At 45.5% G+C, this 16,072-nt stretch overlaps 1 protein-coding gene across 2 annotated transcripts; it reads right to left on the minus strand.

The window, feature by feature from the left end:
• Positions 1–98: 98 nt before the first annotated feature.
• Positions 99–16,072, minus strand: LOC103182538 (epidermal growth factor receptor kinase substrate 8). Of its 2 annotated transcripts, none has more exons than XM_042342192.1 (20): positions 15,770–16,072; positions 10,804–10,885; positions 10,235–10,308; positions 9,591–9,655; positions 8,767–8,925; positions 8,160–8,303; positions 7,427–7,503; positions 6,837–7,000; positions 6,691–6,743; positions 5,917–6,031; positions 5,404–5,477; positions 5,161–5,235; positions 4,517–4,665; positions 4,061–4,187; positions 3,860–3,891; positions 3,429–3,522; positions 3,122–3,232; positions 2,394–2,500; positions 1,631–1,747; positions 99–493 (listed from the first exon to the last, which is right to left on the minus strand). In XM_042342192.1, the coding sequence occupies exons 2-20, from the start codon at positions 10,863–10,865 to the stop codon at positions 490–492; spliced, it is 1,803 nt and encodes a 600-aa protein (XP_042198126.1). In that variant the 5' UTR covers positions 10,866–10,885; positions 15,770–16,072; the 3' UTR covers positions 99–489. The 2 variants fall into 2 exon arrangements, with proteins under 2 accessions (XP_042198126.1, XP_042198127.1); XM_042342193.1 differs by lacking the exon at positions 15,770–16,072 and adding an exon at positions 12,001–12,108.

The raw sequence follows: 16,072 nt of genomic DNA on the forward strand, positions 1-16,072 counted from the left end.
TTCCTCTAAATTTAGCCTTACAGTACAATACAAAATTACATTTGTATAGCGCCTTTCGTGTCGGGAGGACGTCCCAAGGCGTTGTACAGTCAGGAATTTGGAAGCAGTTTAATTTGTTAATTTGTGGAGCTCATTTGAAAATAGAAAGAGGTTTTCTTTCCTTACACCAGTAATGTGATTAGGAGGTTCATGTACAAAGGCCATCGCAACACACCTGTACCCCAAATGGCTCACAACAGTGGGGGCAAAATTTGCTACTTCTTTTTTTTACACAGAGCTAATATAAAAACCTAGCGGTCAGCGGGGGGAGAATGCACACGTTTACATTAAATATACAGACATTAAATATACAGATAGTTTGCAGCATTTCATAACGTGAATGAATTATCCCGAGCGACGCACTCTGAAACACTCCACACTTTACGCCCCTCATCCTTGCGAAACAACCTCTGCCTGTTTCATTGCTCCTGGTTGTCTCCAGCTCCCTCACTATCTGTAAAGAAACAAAGAAAAAAAGGGGGTTAAATGCTTTTCAGGGTTTACTTTACCTACGCTTTGTGTTTATTGTTATTGTGTTTAGTGTTTATTTAGTGGAGTCCTGTAGCTCAGTGGTTAGAGCACTCGCCACGCAATGGAGAGACCTGGGTTCGATTCCCAGCAGGGCGAAATGTTGGCCTATTTTCCTTACTCCACCCTCCTCTGTTTACCTAGCAGCAGTAATAATAATAATCCTTGCGAAACGCAGCAGCTAATTGTGCATGGCAGTAAGTAGGAACTCGGTTGTTAGTCGATTGGCGGATCGGTTTTCCGGGGGTAATAATTCTTTCGAAAAAAAATAAAACATGATAATAATTTGGTCACTTCAATCCACGACTGTGGGACGCTGCTGTGTGCAATTGGCTGCCATGTTTCGCCCACAAAATACACAGTCAATCCACTTTACATATATTCTGTGAAGACGTCTGAAAGATGTGATTAGGCGCTATATCAAATGCAAGGATTATTATTATTATCTTTATATGACGTGCATGACTTTGTGTTGCTGACTCTGCTGCTGAGCTGTTCTGGTTTGCCCTTTTGTTCTTTGTCTGGCTCATTACCTGGCAGCAAACCAGAACTGATAACAGATAAAAGCCGGGCTTCATTTCCCTCCTGACACTCAGCCAAGGCTGAGTGGCCCTGTAGTTTACTGGTTAGGACGCTGGCCTCACAAGCGAGAGGAATCTGGATCGAATCCCGGGCGGGGCGAAACCTTAGGCCGGTTTCCTTACTCCACACGCCTCGGTTTGCCGAGCAATAAGTAGGAACCCAGTTGTTTGTCAATTGGCGGATTGCTTTCCCGGGGTAATAATCCCTTAAAAAAACACGTGGTCACTCAATCCATGACTGTTTGTGGGACACTGCTGTGAGCAATTGGCTGCCGTGGTTTCGTCCACCAAATACACAGTCAATCCACTTTAAAATATATTTTATGAAGCACGTTGAGTTGTCTGAACGACTTGATAAGGCGCTATGTCAAATGCAAGGATTATTATTATGATCATCATTATTATTAAGGCAATTATGCTTTTAATTATACTTTTTTAAAAAAATGTATAAAGAAAGATTGAATCATTTCACGCATTCTCACCCCCTGTGGAGATCTCTGTAGACATAGTCTCCTTCCTCAGGGCACGCTTGGATTAATTCTTGTTTAGATAGACTCAGCAGCTCTGACCCAGAGAGGACTCCAAAAGACTTAACAGTGCTGCGGGGAGGGAAGAAGATACAGTAAACCTCACATAAGGTATCAATTGGGACTGCACATTTAATATGAACTTATGCAAAGTATGAGTATGTCAAACTTGCACAGGCTCTAAACTTTTGAACGGGACTTGTGCAGATGTATGACTTAACGCGATTAGATGATTCATACGGTTCAGAATGATGCGAGTTTTACTGTCGATGTGCTGAGCATAACTCAAAAGGTGGAAGGAATGGGGATGGGTGAAGAGCACGGCTCAGGAGGAACAAAGAACCTGGGAAGAACGTTCCTCGCGAGGGGACTGCGGAGATTGCCGCACACAACACGAGGCGCTCGACCCAACGGAGAATGAAGAATGAAAAGAATCAAAGCTGAGCAAGGAAGAGCAGTGAAGAGCGAGGAGCACATTGGACAAGAGCGGGGGAGAGAGAGGTGGAACAAACGGGGAGGATTCATAATGACAACAGCCATATTAGTGACCATAGATTAGTCCCCAGCATGGTGGGCATGACGGAGAGAGGCAGGAGTTAGAGGTGAGAGACAGACAAGATGAGGAAGGTCTGGCTTTTCAGTTCACAGACGGAGATGGATGTACAAGTGGCTAAAAGTGATGTGGCTTGCGAGGGCAGAAGATCCCAGCTGTACTTACAGTGGTCGATAGCCTTTGGATTGGAGCCAAGCCCTCACCTCGTTGGACCTGGAATGTATTGTCACTCCAGCAGCATGGCTATCTCCGAATCTCCGGGATTCATGGTGCTGGTAAAAACAGAGGCAAAACCAAATCATACAGAGCCAATTCATGTGGAACAATCTGGATACCAGGTCTAGACAGACGGTTCTTTTAGAGAGCTAGCACAGACACAACAGACCAAATGGCCTCACTCTGGGCGGTCAATTTCTATGGTTTTATGCTTTGTACCGACATTGGAGAGAGGCATATTGTTTGCAGCCAGCTACGGTAATCATAATCCTTGCATTTGGTATAGCGCCTTATCATGTAGGAAGACGGTCTCAAACCTCTTCACAGGGATTCACTGTGAAATGGAGTGACTGTGTATTTTGTGGGCAAACACGGCAGCCCAATTGTGCACAGCAACATCCCACAAACAGCCATGGAGCGAGTGACCAAGTTTATTTGAAGGATTGTTGGCCAGGACACCGGAAGAGAGAGAGAGAGAAACTTCCCTCTCTTTTCGAACAGTGCCATGTGGGAGCTTTAACGTCCACCTGAACGGTACAGACTGAACCTCGGTTTAACAACCCATCCTTTGAGTTCCCGTCTGCCTTTTCAGGTGGACATTAATGATTACAAGGTAACAGTTTACGTAAAGTAGCCGGGAGTAAGACCCACAAACGGGTAAAAGGGTAGTTGCTTACCGGTGAGTACTGTGCTCCATGATTGACTGGCTCCATGATATTGCATGGTACGTAACCAATCTCCCCTCTCAAGCTTCTGACCTTCCACCATTGTTTTGTAGCCTCTAACACCTGGAACATGACAAGCAGCGTGACTGAGAGTGGTGGGGGGGTTGGGGGGTGGGGGTGGTCAATGGATGAGCAACGCCGCATGGGGGTGGGTGATGGACGATGGGGCAGAAACAGCATTGGGTGGATCGGAGGGGATAACATTCTTAAGGCTCAGACATTCTTTGGCCATTGGTTTGCACCATTATCCATCACGTACCTCTAGAACATCTCCCTTCGACACGTTGATCTCCCGCGAGTTTCTCCCTGTGAAGTCATACATGGCCACGGCTTGCTTTGGCATGTTCTGGGACCTGTCATGACAAATGGTCAATCGTTCACAGTCGGTCACTTTCACACAACGCCCCTCGCTTTCTACCTTACACTGTACATCTCCTCAAAGGTATTAACAAGGACTGTGTTAACGCTATCAACTTACTCTTTGGGGACCCCATTGTTAGTGGGATGTCCTGAGGAAACACTTGCCAAACATAGAATCTTAGAACACAGAAGGTGGCCATTCGGCCCACCGTGCTTTTGAAAGAGCTATCCAATTAGTCCCACTGCCCCGCTCTTTCCCCATAGCCTTGCAATTTGTTCCTTTTAGGCCTTGTAATTAACAGTCAAACTCCGTGTCAGGTGGATACTCACATTTCCAAGGGAGGGTACTGGGGGGATTCCATCTGATGAGAGAGAGAAACACAGCGTTGAAAGTTTAATGTAGACCCTGAATCTTTCAGTGTGATGGGAGCTGCTTTTCTCTTGATTACTTGAATAGAATAGCCCCAGAGTTAGACGGCTGCAAGTCCCTCCCTCCCTCAATCAACCCTCTCTCTCAAACTTCTTCCTCACCCTTCTCTCGTCGGTTGAGAAGCGGCTGGGGGTTGGGGATCTCCCGGACTGATTCAAAGGGGGTTGCCAGCCATCGGAGAAGCTGGGAATGTATCCTGGGAAGGAGTCACCATTTTGCCAGTCTGACCTGCATTTTTTTAAAACAAATAGTATTATTAATATTAAGAGCAACGATAATAACTCTCTCACACCTGATACAGCGCCACGATCAACAAAAACACCTCAAAGCCCTTCTCAGGGAATTGTGAAGCGTAGTGACTGTAGTTGTACCCAAAGATGACAGTCAGTATGCACACGCCCAGATCTCACATACAATCATGAATATATAACCAATTTACACAGAGAGGACACCGGGAGAAATTCCCTTCTCCTCCTTTCCAATGGTATCGTGGGATCTTTGGTGGGTGCCTGAAACAGGCAGTGGGTTTAATGTTTAACGTTAACTCTGCGGTTTACCTCGGGGTATTCCAGGCCGGTCCCAGTGAAATCCAGAATTGCTGCTCATCTGTGTTTAGGCTTCTTTGAAGGAAATTTATGGCTGTCGTCTTCAGGAAAGGGGTGATCACATTCTGCTCCAGATTAACTACCGGACAATGTTTCAGGACCTGTGAACAGATTTACACTTGAGGGATGTATAACTTCTTAATAATAATAATAATAATAATCCTTGCATTTGATATAGCGCCTCATCACGTCATTGAGACGTCTCTAAGCGCTTCACAGAATATATTGTAAAGTGGATTGACTGTGTATTTTGTGGGCGAAACGCGGCAGCCAATTGCGCACAGCGACGTCCCCACAAACCATGTCGCTCTTTACACAATGGGGGACACCAGGTCATAAGAGAGGGTCAGGTAAAGAAAACATTTCGGCCCATTTGATCTCTACCTTCCAGAGTCTCCGTCCTTCTTCAATCTTCCCATTTACAAGCTATCTCCTTAAACAAGTCCTGGCCTCTCCCCTCTTTCCTTGTAGTCCCTCTGTAACTGTTAATAGCTTTCTGGGGAAATAAGTACTGCTTTGTTTCTTTCTAAGGGATGAGGATGGGATATGGCGATATGGTGTATAGAGCATGGAATGGAGAGTGAATCTGTACTTACATAATTAAGTGTTTGGAACAAACCGCGACACAGGTCGGTTGCACTGGGATTATTTAGGTACGCATCAAGCTTGCCCTAAAGAGAGAAAAAGCATATTCAGTGCCGCTCGCAGCTCCAGCATTAACACCGAGATCCTCTTTTCATTGCTATCATTGTCGTTAGCAACACTGCTTTGTGTTTTATCACAATAATAATCCTTAAATTTGATATAGAGTGTGTTCACATCCACCCTGGGACACTCACCAGTAAATTAAGGACGTATTTGCTCTTCTGAAGAAAATCCACAAACTCAGCCTCTGGGGGTAGATGGGAACTCCCTGAAAGAGAGAAAGATTCTGTGAGATCTGGATGTTGAATCCATTCAAATTTTCGAGACCGAGATCGGGTGATAGATTCTTTATTAGGTCAGGGTATCAATGGATATGGAGCAAAGGCAGATAAATGCAGTTGAGGTTCAGATCAGCCACGATCTAATGGAATGGCAGAACAGGCTCGAGGGGCTGAATGACCTCCTCCTGTTCCTGTGTGCCTATGAGCCTCGCTGTCCTTTGAATGCTGACTATTTATCAGCTCGGAGCCGAAGGTTGGCCCCAACATCAGGTGTGGGGCAGGAAAGTCATCCGCAGCTTTCCCATGTGAGAGACTGGGGGGAGGGCGGGTGGGGGTGGGAGACGGGTTCTTGTGTGGTTTGAACCTGATCAGGAACCAGTTTGAGTGAGTCCCGATTGGGGCTGTTCATCGGGACGTCACCTTTACCTTTTTTCGGTTTCTTCTTTTTCTTCTTCTCTTCTTTTTGCTTGTTGGAGCCCACGATCTGCTGGATTTTGTTGACAAACAGCTCAATGTCATCCAGAGCGTGATTCAGGATTTCCTGGGAGGGGGGAGAGGTGGGGAGGGGAGGCGAGAGGTCAGAGCTCATCAAATTAAAGCGTCAACTCGATGTCCTTTCGCCCACAAAATATACAGTCAATGCAGTCTATTCTGTGAAGCGCTTTGAGACGTGTTAAGGCGCTATATCAAATTCAAAGATTATTATTATTCACTTTCAACAACAAAGTGTGTGTGTGGAGAGATAAATTTAATGCTTAGGGGTGATTAATGGTGAAACCCACTTATAATTGGATTTAGTTTGTTGGCTTGAAACAGCTTGGATTGTGGAAAAGAAGTGAGTTAGATATTGGCGGATGAATGCAATGCAATATACAGGACAAAGGACGAGATTAGGAATGTGGTTATCAAGCTCTGACGCAGTTAAGATTATACGGAAAAGAGATAACAGGAGGGCAATGCTATTCATGTGATCAGGTTTGCTTTTTTTTCTTAAAGCGGTGTCTTAATAATAATAATAATAATAGTCACCCTTGTATTTGATACAGCGCCTTATCACGTCATCGAGACGTCTCAAAGTGCTTCACAGGATATACTGTAAACTGGAGTGACTGTGTATTCTGTGGGCGAAACACGGCAGCCAATTGCGCACAGCAGCGTCCCCACAGACAGTCGTGGATTGAGTGACCAAAGTTTGCTCACCATATCCCGTCGTAGGTTAAAACTCGATGTGCTGACATTCGTCTTGTCAGAGCCTATTGGGGGAAGAGAAAGGGTCAGGTTAAGAGCTCTCGGGGACAAGGGAGTAAGAAGCAGTGGTGCTAGTTGGTGGGGCAGAGGTTACGTACCATGCTCTGATGGGGCCCTGGAGTTGGGGCCAGCCCAGCTGCTGTATTCGGACATGGCTGGGGTGGTGTAGCCCGAGGATGACCATCTATCCTGCGGGGGGGGCATTCCCGACTTCATGTGATGCGAGGGAACGGGCTGAGTGAGCATGTTGTCCAGGTTACTTCTGTAATCATCCCAGAGAGAAGACATGGTGTTCAATAGCATTTAATGGGTGGGGGAGGAAATTGAATGGAGGAAATGCCTCTCTTTACAGAGCATAATAATAATAATAATCCTTGCATTTGATATAACGTCGTTGAGACGTCTGAAAGCGCTTCACAGGATATATTGTAAAGTGTAGCGACTGTGTATTTTGTGGACGAAGTGCGGCAGCCAATTGCGCACAGCAGTGTCCCCACAAACAGTTGGTGGTTGAGTGACCAAATTTTTTTTTGGGGGGGACTGGGGGGGTGGATTATTAGCTCCAGAAAGCGATCCATCAATTGACTAGCAACCAGGTTCCTACTTACTCCTAGGTAAACAGAGGGTGTGCGTGGAGTAAGGAAAGTTGTCTAAGGTTACGTCCCGCCCGGGAATCTCTGCCACATACCTGAACGTGCCCTGATCTCCCCGGTCCTGTTTCGTTCCCTTCGTGATTTTCTTGATGGCCATGTCAATCAAATCGGCCTGTTGTATAAAAGGAAATGATGTTTGTAAAACATGGCCAATGTTTGAACGGTTGGCTTTGACGGGGATGGGGCTCAAGGGGTTGAACGCTCTAAAATAACACAGACATTTTGTCTCTAATTCCTTTCATGATTATCTGTAGATTGTGCTCTCCTGCTATCCCCACGCTGACCAGTGGAAATAATCTATTGTTAGTTACCGCAGCCATAACACCTTACCAACCTGTCCACTCCCTCCCCTCAGCAGCCATCGGCCTCCTCGATGTCCCCCGTCCTGCCCGACCCACCATCGGCAGTCGGGTCATCAGTCTTTCTGCCCCCACCCGCTGGATCTCCATCCTGGAATCCTCCCCCTTGGCCCCTTCCCTTGTCTCCTTCAATGCCGACTCAAGATCTTCCTCTTTGACCGTGTCTTCGGTTACCCTCCCACCCCCTTGCTCTGCACCCCTCTTGATTCCAAACCCCACCTTGGGTGCAAACCCTGGACTGTCCAGCACCTTGGGGTGAAAGGCGCTGTACAAATGTAATTGGTTGTTGTCGTTGTTAACCCTTTGCGATTTTGAAGACCTCGGGTCAACCCTTAACCTACTCAGCTCTAATGCTGAAAGCCACAGCTTCTCCAGTCTCTCTTTAAACATGAAACACCGGTATACTCACAGAGACTTCTTCACATTGGAATAGGTAAACGAGGGATTTCCTCGAGTCCCTGATGGTTAGAGCCAGCACGGAGTTGTAGATACAGCTGTTTAATATCGCCCGGCTGTCGTACACTGCATCAATGCTGAATGTTTCCAGCTCATCCTAGAGAAACAACAAGAAAGTCAATCCCTCCTGAGCAATGTAGGGACACAGGAACTTTCACCCCAGTTCCTTAGATCCTAGTGGATTCATTTCAGAAACAGTTTGATGCTACATTGGGAAGATGATTAGGGTGGATATCAAAGAAGTTTGGGATCAAATGGGATGGTGAGGCATCTTCATTCCAATCCTCTGCTGTGATTTTTATTGACCTCATAGTGGCTGATGAGGTTCCTGGACCTTGGGAAGTCCTCCTGATGTGAAAGGCTCTATACAGATTTAATTTATTGCTGTTGTTGTTATGGATGATGATGATGATGAGATCCAATAGCATTTGAACCCTTAAATCCCAACCCTGATGCTCCAGCAACGGAGCAGATCCCAGCCTTGGACCCCTTCACCCCCACCTGGTCTCAGCGATTAGTGACATTACCACAGAAGAGAAGTTCTCCCCCGGGCTCCTTACCCTTGTCTCTATATCGGACAGTTTGAGGAAGCTGTCACTCATCTGCATCATCATGTCCTGCCCCCAGACCCTGCCCTTGGCATCCAGCATCTTAAGCTTGGAGATACAGCTGTCCAATGTCCTTGTATCCTTGAAATCCAGGTCACAGGTGATCAGGTGCTGGGATAGAAATGGCTTCAGGTTAATAGTGATCAAACATGGGCAGTAACCTTGAATTTGATATATTTGACCTAATCGAAGTGTGAATCTGAGTTACCAGGGCTAGATCTAATCCTTGCATTTGATATTTGATACATCATTTCTTTGAGACGTCTCAAAGCACTTCACGGAATATACTGTAAAGTGAATTGACTTTATACTTTGTGGGCGAATCGTGGCAGCCAATTGCATACAGCAGCGTCTCACAAACAGTGATGGATTGAGTGACCAAATTATTATCATTATTTTTATTTATTTTTGAAGGGATTATTGCTCCCGGAAAAGCGATCGGCCAATCGACCAACAACCACTTACTGCTACATAAACAGTTGTGCGTGGAGTAAGGAAACTTACCTGTCGTTTCATCCTGCCTGGGAATCAAACCCAGGCCCCCTCGCTTGTGAGGCAAGTGCTCTAACCACAAAGCTACAGAGCTCCACATTCTCTTTATAATGGAGTGGTGATATGGCACTCTGCCTGTAGAGCACTCTGACATTGCACTTTGACAGTCATGACTATAATATTGCCTGTAACACTGCACCATTGCACTCAGGTCATGTCACCGAGAATATGTGGACTTCACTTCAGATGATAGAATGGATTTAAAAAAGACTTTGGCCACAAACCTCGACTCGATATTGAGAGAGATCCTGCATCGAATTGAGGCTTTGTGCATATTCCTTCCGTTGCCCTGCAATGTAGAGAGAGAGAGAGAGAGAGAGAAAGATTAGAACACTTAGGGTACCAACAGGTGCAGGTCGGAGGGTGGGGGTTCGCTGGAAGCAGGTCAGGTCCCTTTCAAGAACAAATTAGATAAATTTCTCTTTGGAAACAATATCTCGGGATGCGGTGTATAGTTTGGGTCATGACATGTCAAGTGGCTGCCAGGTTGGTGGAAGGTGAACTGGATGGACCTTAGTCTTCTATCGCTTAGCAAATTCTTATGTTCTTACGCTCTTATGAGGGTGGATTAAGAGGACATAGGTTTAGAGTTCCAAAGGTCAATTTTAGGACAGTCTTGGAGTCGTGTTCCGCCATTGTCAAGCGCTCTGGGACGCTATCCTGTGTGAAGGGGCGCTATATAAATGCAAGCTGTTGCTTTTGTTGTTGTTGTTGTTGAGTAAGAGTCAGTGTGAAATGATGAGATGATGGAAATTTCCACCCAGTCATTTCTTCTGCCCACATTACAGTACAGACCAGGCAACTCTTCCGTGTTGATTGACCCTGAGTTCTTAAACAGAGAGCCATGTCCCGAGGCCCGAGTACTTACGGTAGATGGATTTGGCACTGGGTCTGCCCACACTGTTTGTCCTCTGGAATTGAGGTTTTTGAGGAGGAAGCTCACTGGGGAGAGCGAGAGAGAAGGAGAGAGTGTAAAAAAAATGTTTCAAGTTATGTGGACAAAGGTTGGGTCCGTTGTTATCTACATCTCGGCCTTTATTCAGCGCGAATTAAAGCACGGTGGGGGTAAGGAGGACCAATAGCAAAGCTCAAAAAACACTACATTAAAACAGGTTTCGAGAGAGCAGGAAGTGATACAGTACAATACAAAATTACATTTGTATAGCGCCTTTCATGTCGGGAGGACGTCCCAAGGCACTGGATGGCAGTATTGGCAGTGACATGATGATCTGGAAATTGCCTGTTTTTAGCGCAGGATTGGCCTGTGTGGCGCTCGAGAGTGTAAATGGTATCCAATCACCATTCCTCTGTAAGCCAACCCGTGTTTACAACAAACCGTGTTATAACTGCTTATACTATAGCACAGTGTCACACGGTGTATAAAAGGCAAATGTCTCCAGTTTAGTCTCAGAGATGTGAGGTTAGGGATGGACGTACTTAGCCTGACTCTGGTTTTGCCCATAATCTAGAAGGTGTCTGGTATCATAATCTCCGTACATTGTCCCCGCTGATTGTGAACCTGAAAAATAAATGAACCGAACATACATTATTTTGTTGTCTCTCTGACAATGTTTTGCCCAATGTCACCTCTCTCATTCACACTCACACACCCACCCACCCACTCACTCACTCCCACTCCAGTATACTATTATAATAATAACGATAATAATAATAATCCTTGAATTTGATATAGTGCCTTATTGCGTCATTCAGGCGTCTCAAAGCGCTTCACGAGATATACTGTGAAATGGAGTGATAGTATAATTTGTGGGTGAAGCCCGGCAGCCAGTTGCGCACAGCAGTGTCCCACAAACAGCCGTGGGAGTTGAGTGATCAATTTTGGTATTATTATTCTAATATATAGAAGCAGAGCTGGGACAATACCTTCCTGTTATGCCCTCAGCTGGTACGAGTACAGTCTGTTATAGACATTAAGAGAATGGGATACACTTTGTCCTTCCGCACACACAGTCAGTGTAAACACACACACAGTCAATGTAGACTCACACACACACACAGTCAGTACAGATACACACACACACACCCTGGATCTTTGTTGTACTAATGCACAGTTTTTACCGTAGCTTTGTATGTTCCACACGGCAGACTCACTGTAAACACTGCAACGTTATTGAGCAGCTAAGCATGAAGGTTAGGAGAGTGTAAAAATAACACTCTTCTCATTAATAAACTACCTGGCCGGCAGGATGCGCAGGGAGGAGAGAGGAAACTTCAAAGTTACGGTAAAAGAAGAGAAAACAGAGAGAAAGAAAGCAATTAATCAGTGAAGCCCCAGTCACAAGAGACACAGGATGTTCTATAGCTCCCTTTTTAAAAAAAATATTAATAACAAGAAAAATTTGGTCAATCAATCCACGACTGTTCGTGGGACAAATTGACAGTCAATTAATTTTACAGTATATTCTGTGAAGCGCTTTGAGACGTTTCGAAGACGCTCTATTAAACACAAGGATTATTATTATTCAGTGCAGTGCAGGGCTCTGCCAATAAAGAGAACAGTGGTGGTGATGGATCCACTGCCCTGATAGGAAGGTAGTTTATCTCTCAAACCGGCTCCCAATGCCAGGTGTACGGGAGCGAGCCTATTGTCCAGTCTGACACTGGGTGACTGACCTTATCTCCAAGGGACCATCGCTTGGGGAGAGACAATCTCTCAATCTTCAACTTGCTGACGCTTCATGATGAGAATTGTTTTTGTCTCAGGCTCATAGGAACTGGAGCTCGAGACGTTCGCTCACTCATGGGTGCGGGAGAAGACCCGGACCAGTTAATGATTGATGAGGAGTCATTAACAAGTCAATGTTCACTTCGGTGGGGCGCAATAAATGACTTGGTGCTAATTCCGTAATGTTACAGCATTTTATAGCACTCTGACATGGCTCGGCGACGTGATGATAAGGCGCTACATATCAAGTGCAAGGATTATTTATATTTATGTTTCCAGCCTTGGGGTCCTTCAATGGACCACCCTAAGGGGGAGGTTTAGTCTGTTTCATTTGCCTGGACAGTCACAGTGCACACCAGGCCTGAAATTCCACCTGGTCTTAGCCCGAAAGACCGTTTTGTCTTAAAAGTGTCAGAATTGTGGAAAATTCCTAAATTCGTCCTTACAATATATTCTGTGAAGCGTTTTGAGACGTCTCAACAATGTGAAAAGGCGCTATATCAAATGCAAGGGTTATTATTATTAATTTGGAAGCCGGTTTCTTTGTAAGAAAAAACAGCTTCCAAATTAAGGCTTCGATATTAACAACAACAACAACAACAAGATTCCATTTATAGAGCGCCTTTCACGTCGGGAGGACGTCCCAAGGCGCTGGAAGGTGTGAAAGACCTTGATAAAGACTTCCTCCTTATGTGAGAGGTGTTGCAGTAACCGTAACATGTACTGATTCGCTCATCTCACTGCTATTTATTGCTTCCATAGATTAGCTGATGTGTTATTCATACCTCAAGCCAGAGATTGCCCTTCGACCACCATTGGCGGCCGTGCCTTCAGCCGCTACGCCCCGAAACTCTGAAACTCTCTCCCTCAATCCCTCCGCCTCGCCCCCTCCCTCCCCACTTTCAAATCCCGCCTAAAAACCTTCCTTTTTGATCGTGTTTGCGGTCACCTCCCCCCTCCCTCTCCCCCCTGGCTCGGGGTCAGACTCCGCCACTGTCAAGCGCTCTGGGACCCTACCCCGTGTGAAGGGCGCTATATAAATGCAAGTTGTTGTTGTTATTGATTGCCCATGGAGCCCCTCACAGCAGAGCCTGAACCTGCCCTTCCCCCCACACACCCCCTCCCGTTACCAGCTATATCCTTGTACAGGTCTCAGAAGCCCCCAATTCCACGCAGTTTTAGCGTGCGAGACAACAAAAACAACTTGGATTTACCATTTGTCTTCAAATTTGCAGTGGTCAGGATTGTGGAAAACTCTTAATTTGGAAGCATTTGCTTGACCTGTCGCTTTAACGTAAAGCGTTGTTGTTGGTTTAACATCTTCAATCCCAGTTACAATCTTACATCCCTCTATAAGGTCCCCTTCTGAAATGTCTCTTTTCCCTCCCCCGCCCCAACTTGGCATGAGCCTCGGTCACTGTTAATCGCTCCGAGTCGAAGGGCACTATATAAATACAAGTTGTTATAATAATAATAATCCTTGCATTTGATGCAGCGCCTTATCACGTCTTCAAGATGTCTCAAAGCGCTTCACAGATTATACTGTAATGTGAATTGACTGTGTATTTTGTGGGCAAGCGACCAATTTCTTTTTAAGGAATTATTACCCCCGGAAAAAACATCCACCAGTCAACTAACAACTGGGTTCCTACTTCCGGGTAAACAGAGGCGTGTGTGTGGAGTAAGGAAACTTGCCCAAAGTTTCACCCCGCCGGGAATTGAACCCAGGTCATCTCACTGCTTGCGAGACAAGTGCTCTAACCACTGAGCTACAGGTCTGTTGTTGCTGTTGTTGTTATTGTTGTTGTCAAGGCTGTTCTGTCTTAACTTTTCTAATCAATGCTCGTAATTCATCCCTCTAACGTCAGCTCACAGGGGATCTCTTTGAGTTTTGTACAGGTGACAAATCAGCAATGAAATCATGGGGCACACCCAGCAAACATAGGATGGGATACAGCCATCTGCACCTTACCCAGTAAAAAAGGGACATCATTTCAAATCGCGAGGTGAAGTCATCAATCATAGAATCATAGAACAGAATCATAGAATCATGCATCACAGAAGGAGGCCGTTTTGTTAATAATAATACTAAATAATAATAATCCTTGCATTTGATATGGCGCGTTAGCACGTCACTGAGACGTCTCAAAGCGCTTCGCAGAATGTACTGTAAACTGGATTGACTTTGTACGTTGTGGGCGAAACGCGGCAGCCCATTGCGCACAGCGGCGTCCCACAAACAGCCATGGATTGATTGACCCATTTTGCCTTTGAAAGAGCTATCGAATTAGTCCCACTCCCTCGCTCTTTCCCTATAGCCTGGCAAATTTGTTTCTTTTCAAGGATATCTATCCCAACCCCTTTTGAAAGTTATGATTGAATCTGCTTCCACCATAACCTTTCAGGCAGTGAATTCCAAGTTGTAACAACTCACTGCGTAAAAAAAAAAAAAATTCTCCTCATCTTTCCCTCTGGTTCTTTTGCCAATTATCTTGAATCTATGTCCTCTGGTTACCGACCCACCCGCCAGTGGAAACAGCATTTGCTGTGTGGGTCATGAGTGGAAAGCCAACACCCAAGGTGTTGAAGAGCTCTCAGGCGCTACCCTGTGTGAGTGGCGCTATATAATTGCAAGTTATTGTTGTTGTTGTTGGATGAGAGACTCTTCTGTTGGCTGAGTCATGAGTGAAATGGAATAGAGCTTCACCCTATCAATCTCCCCAGTCCCTGCTTTTAATTTGAATATATTTGTAATCAATAGGTTAAACGAAAGAGACAGTATTTTAGTACCAGGGGCTAAGTCAGGTGATATGATTCCCCTAATCATTGAGCACCTTAACATCACACCAGGAAACTCGTTCCAGTTCCCATCCAGGTGTTTATCAGTAACAAATAATACATTTTTTGGTAACTAATTGATTACAAAGGTCACCACCACTCCAGCCTTTCACAGTAATTCAGGGGAAATGAAAAATGTAAAAAAAAACTCTTACTAAATTGCTGCATTAATTCTTAGCTCTGCTTAACTGGAGGAATTTGAAAGGTGGCAACGGGAGAGTGGGTTAGGTAGAGGGCACAAGGGGAGGAAAATACCAGAGTGGATTTGATGGACTGAATATTTTGGTCTGTAACGTTCTATGACTCTACGCACTCAATTTTATTGAGTTCCCAAATGGGGTGACAGATTGCCAGTGGGAATGAAAAGAGGAAGTGGGTATAATAACGATAATATTTATAACAATTCTTGCATTTTGTACAGGGCCTCATCACGTCAGAAGGACGTCTCGAAGAGCTTCCCGGGTTTTACTATGAAATGGAGGTACTGGGTATCTGTGGGGTAATGCGGCAGCACAATTGCGCACAGGAACGACCAACAAACAGCCATGAAACGAGTGACCAATTTTATTTGGGGGATTGTTGGCCAGGACACCATGGGAGAAAGAAACTCCCTTCTCTTTTCGAATAGGGCCACGGGATCTTTAACATCCTTCTGAACAGGCAGTTAAATGTCTCATCTAAAGGTCTACGTCTCTGGCCCTGATTCCATTGCTCTCTCTCTCCCTCTCTCTATCACTTGCTCACTCTCAGTGCCAAGCCCCTGTCACAGCAAAACCGCAAATAGTCACAGCGACCTCGCAAACACACAGAAAAAGTCAGCCGGTTATTGTGAAAACAACAGCTCACTTGACTTCACTGCTCTAAAAAATAACCAGATACCTTTCAAGGTGGAAGGAGGGAGGTGTCTGTCAGCACTGTTGATCTTGTATCCAATTCCTCAGGAAAGTGAGAAGCAGTAGCGGTCGCTGAGTGAGGTCCAGAGGTGAAGAAGACGGTTCCTGGAGTTCAAGGCAGTGACACAGATGAGTGAAGCACTAACTACTGCGCCCAATGCCTTGTGTAGGAGGATTTGACTTGGACGCGGAGTGCTGGGAATGTGCAAAGGTCCACGAGAAAGATTTCAACACTCCGATATTTTTACAGTCTGACGGTTCTGCCTATCTCAGAGTTTCCACAGCCACG

Source organism: Callorhinchus milii, unplaced genomic scaffold, assembly GCF_018977255.1.
Source record: "Callorhinchus milii isolate IMCB2004 unplaced genomic scaffold, IMCB_Cmil_1.0 Scaffold19, whole genome shotgun sequence".
Taxonomy (NCBI): Eukaryota; Metazoa; Chordata; class Chondrichthyes; order Chimaeriformes; family Callorhinchidae; genus Callorhinchus; species Callorhinchus milii.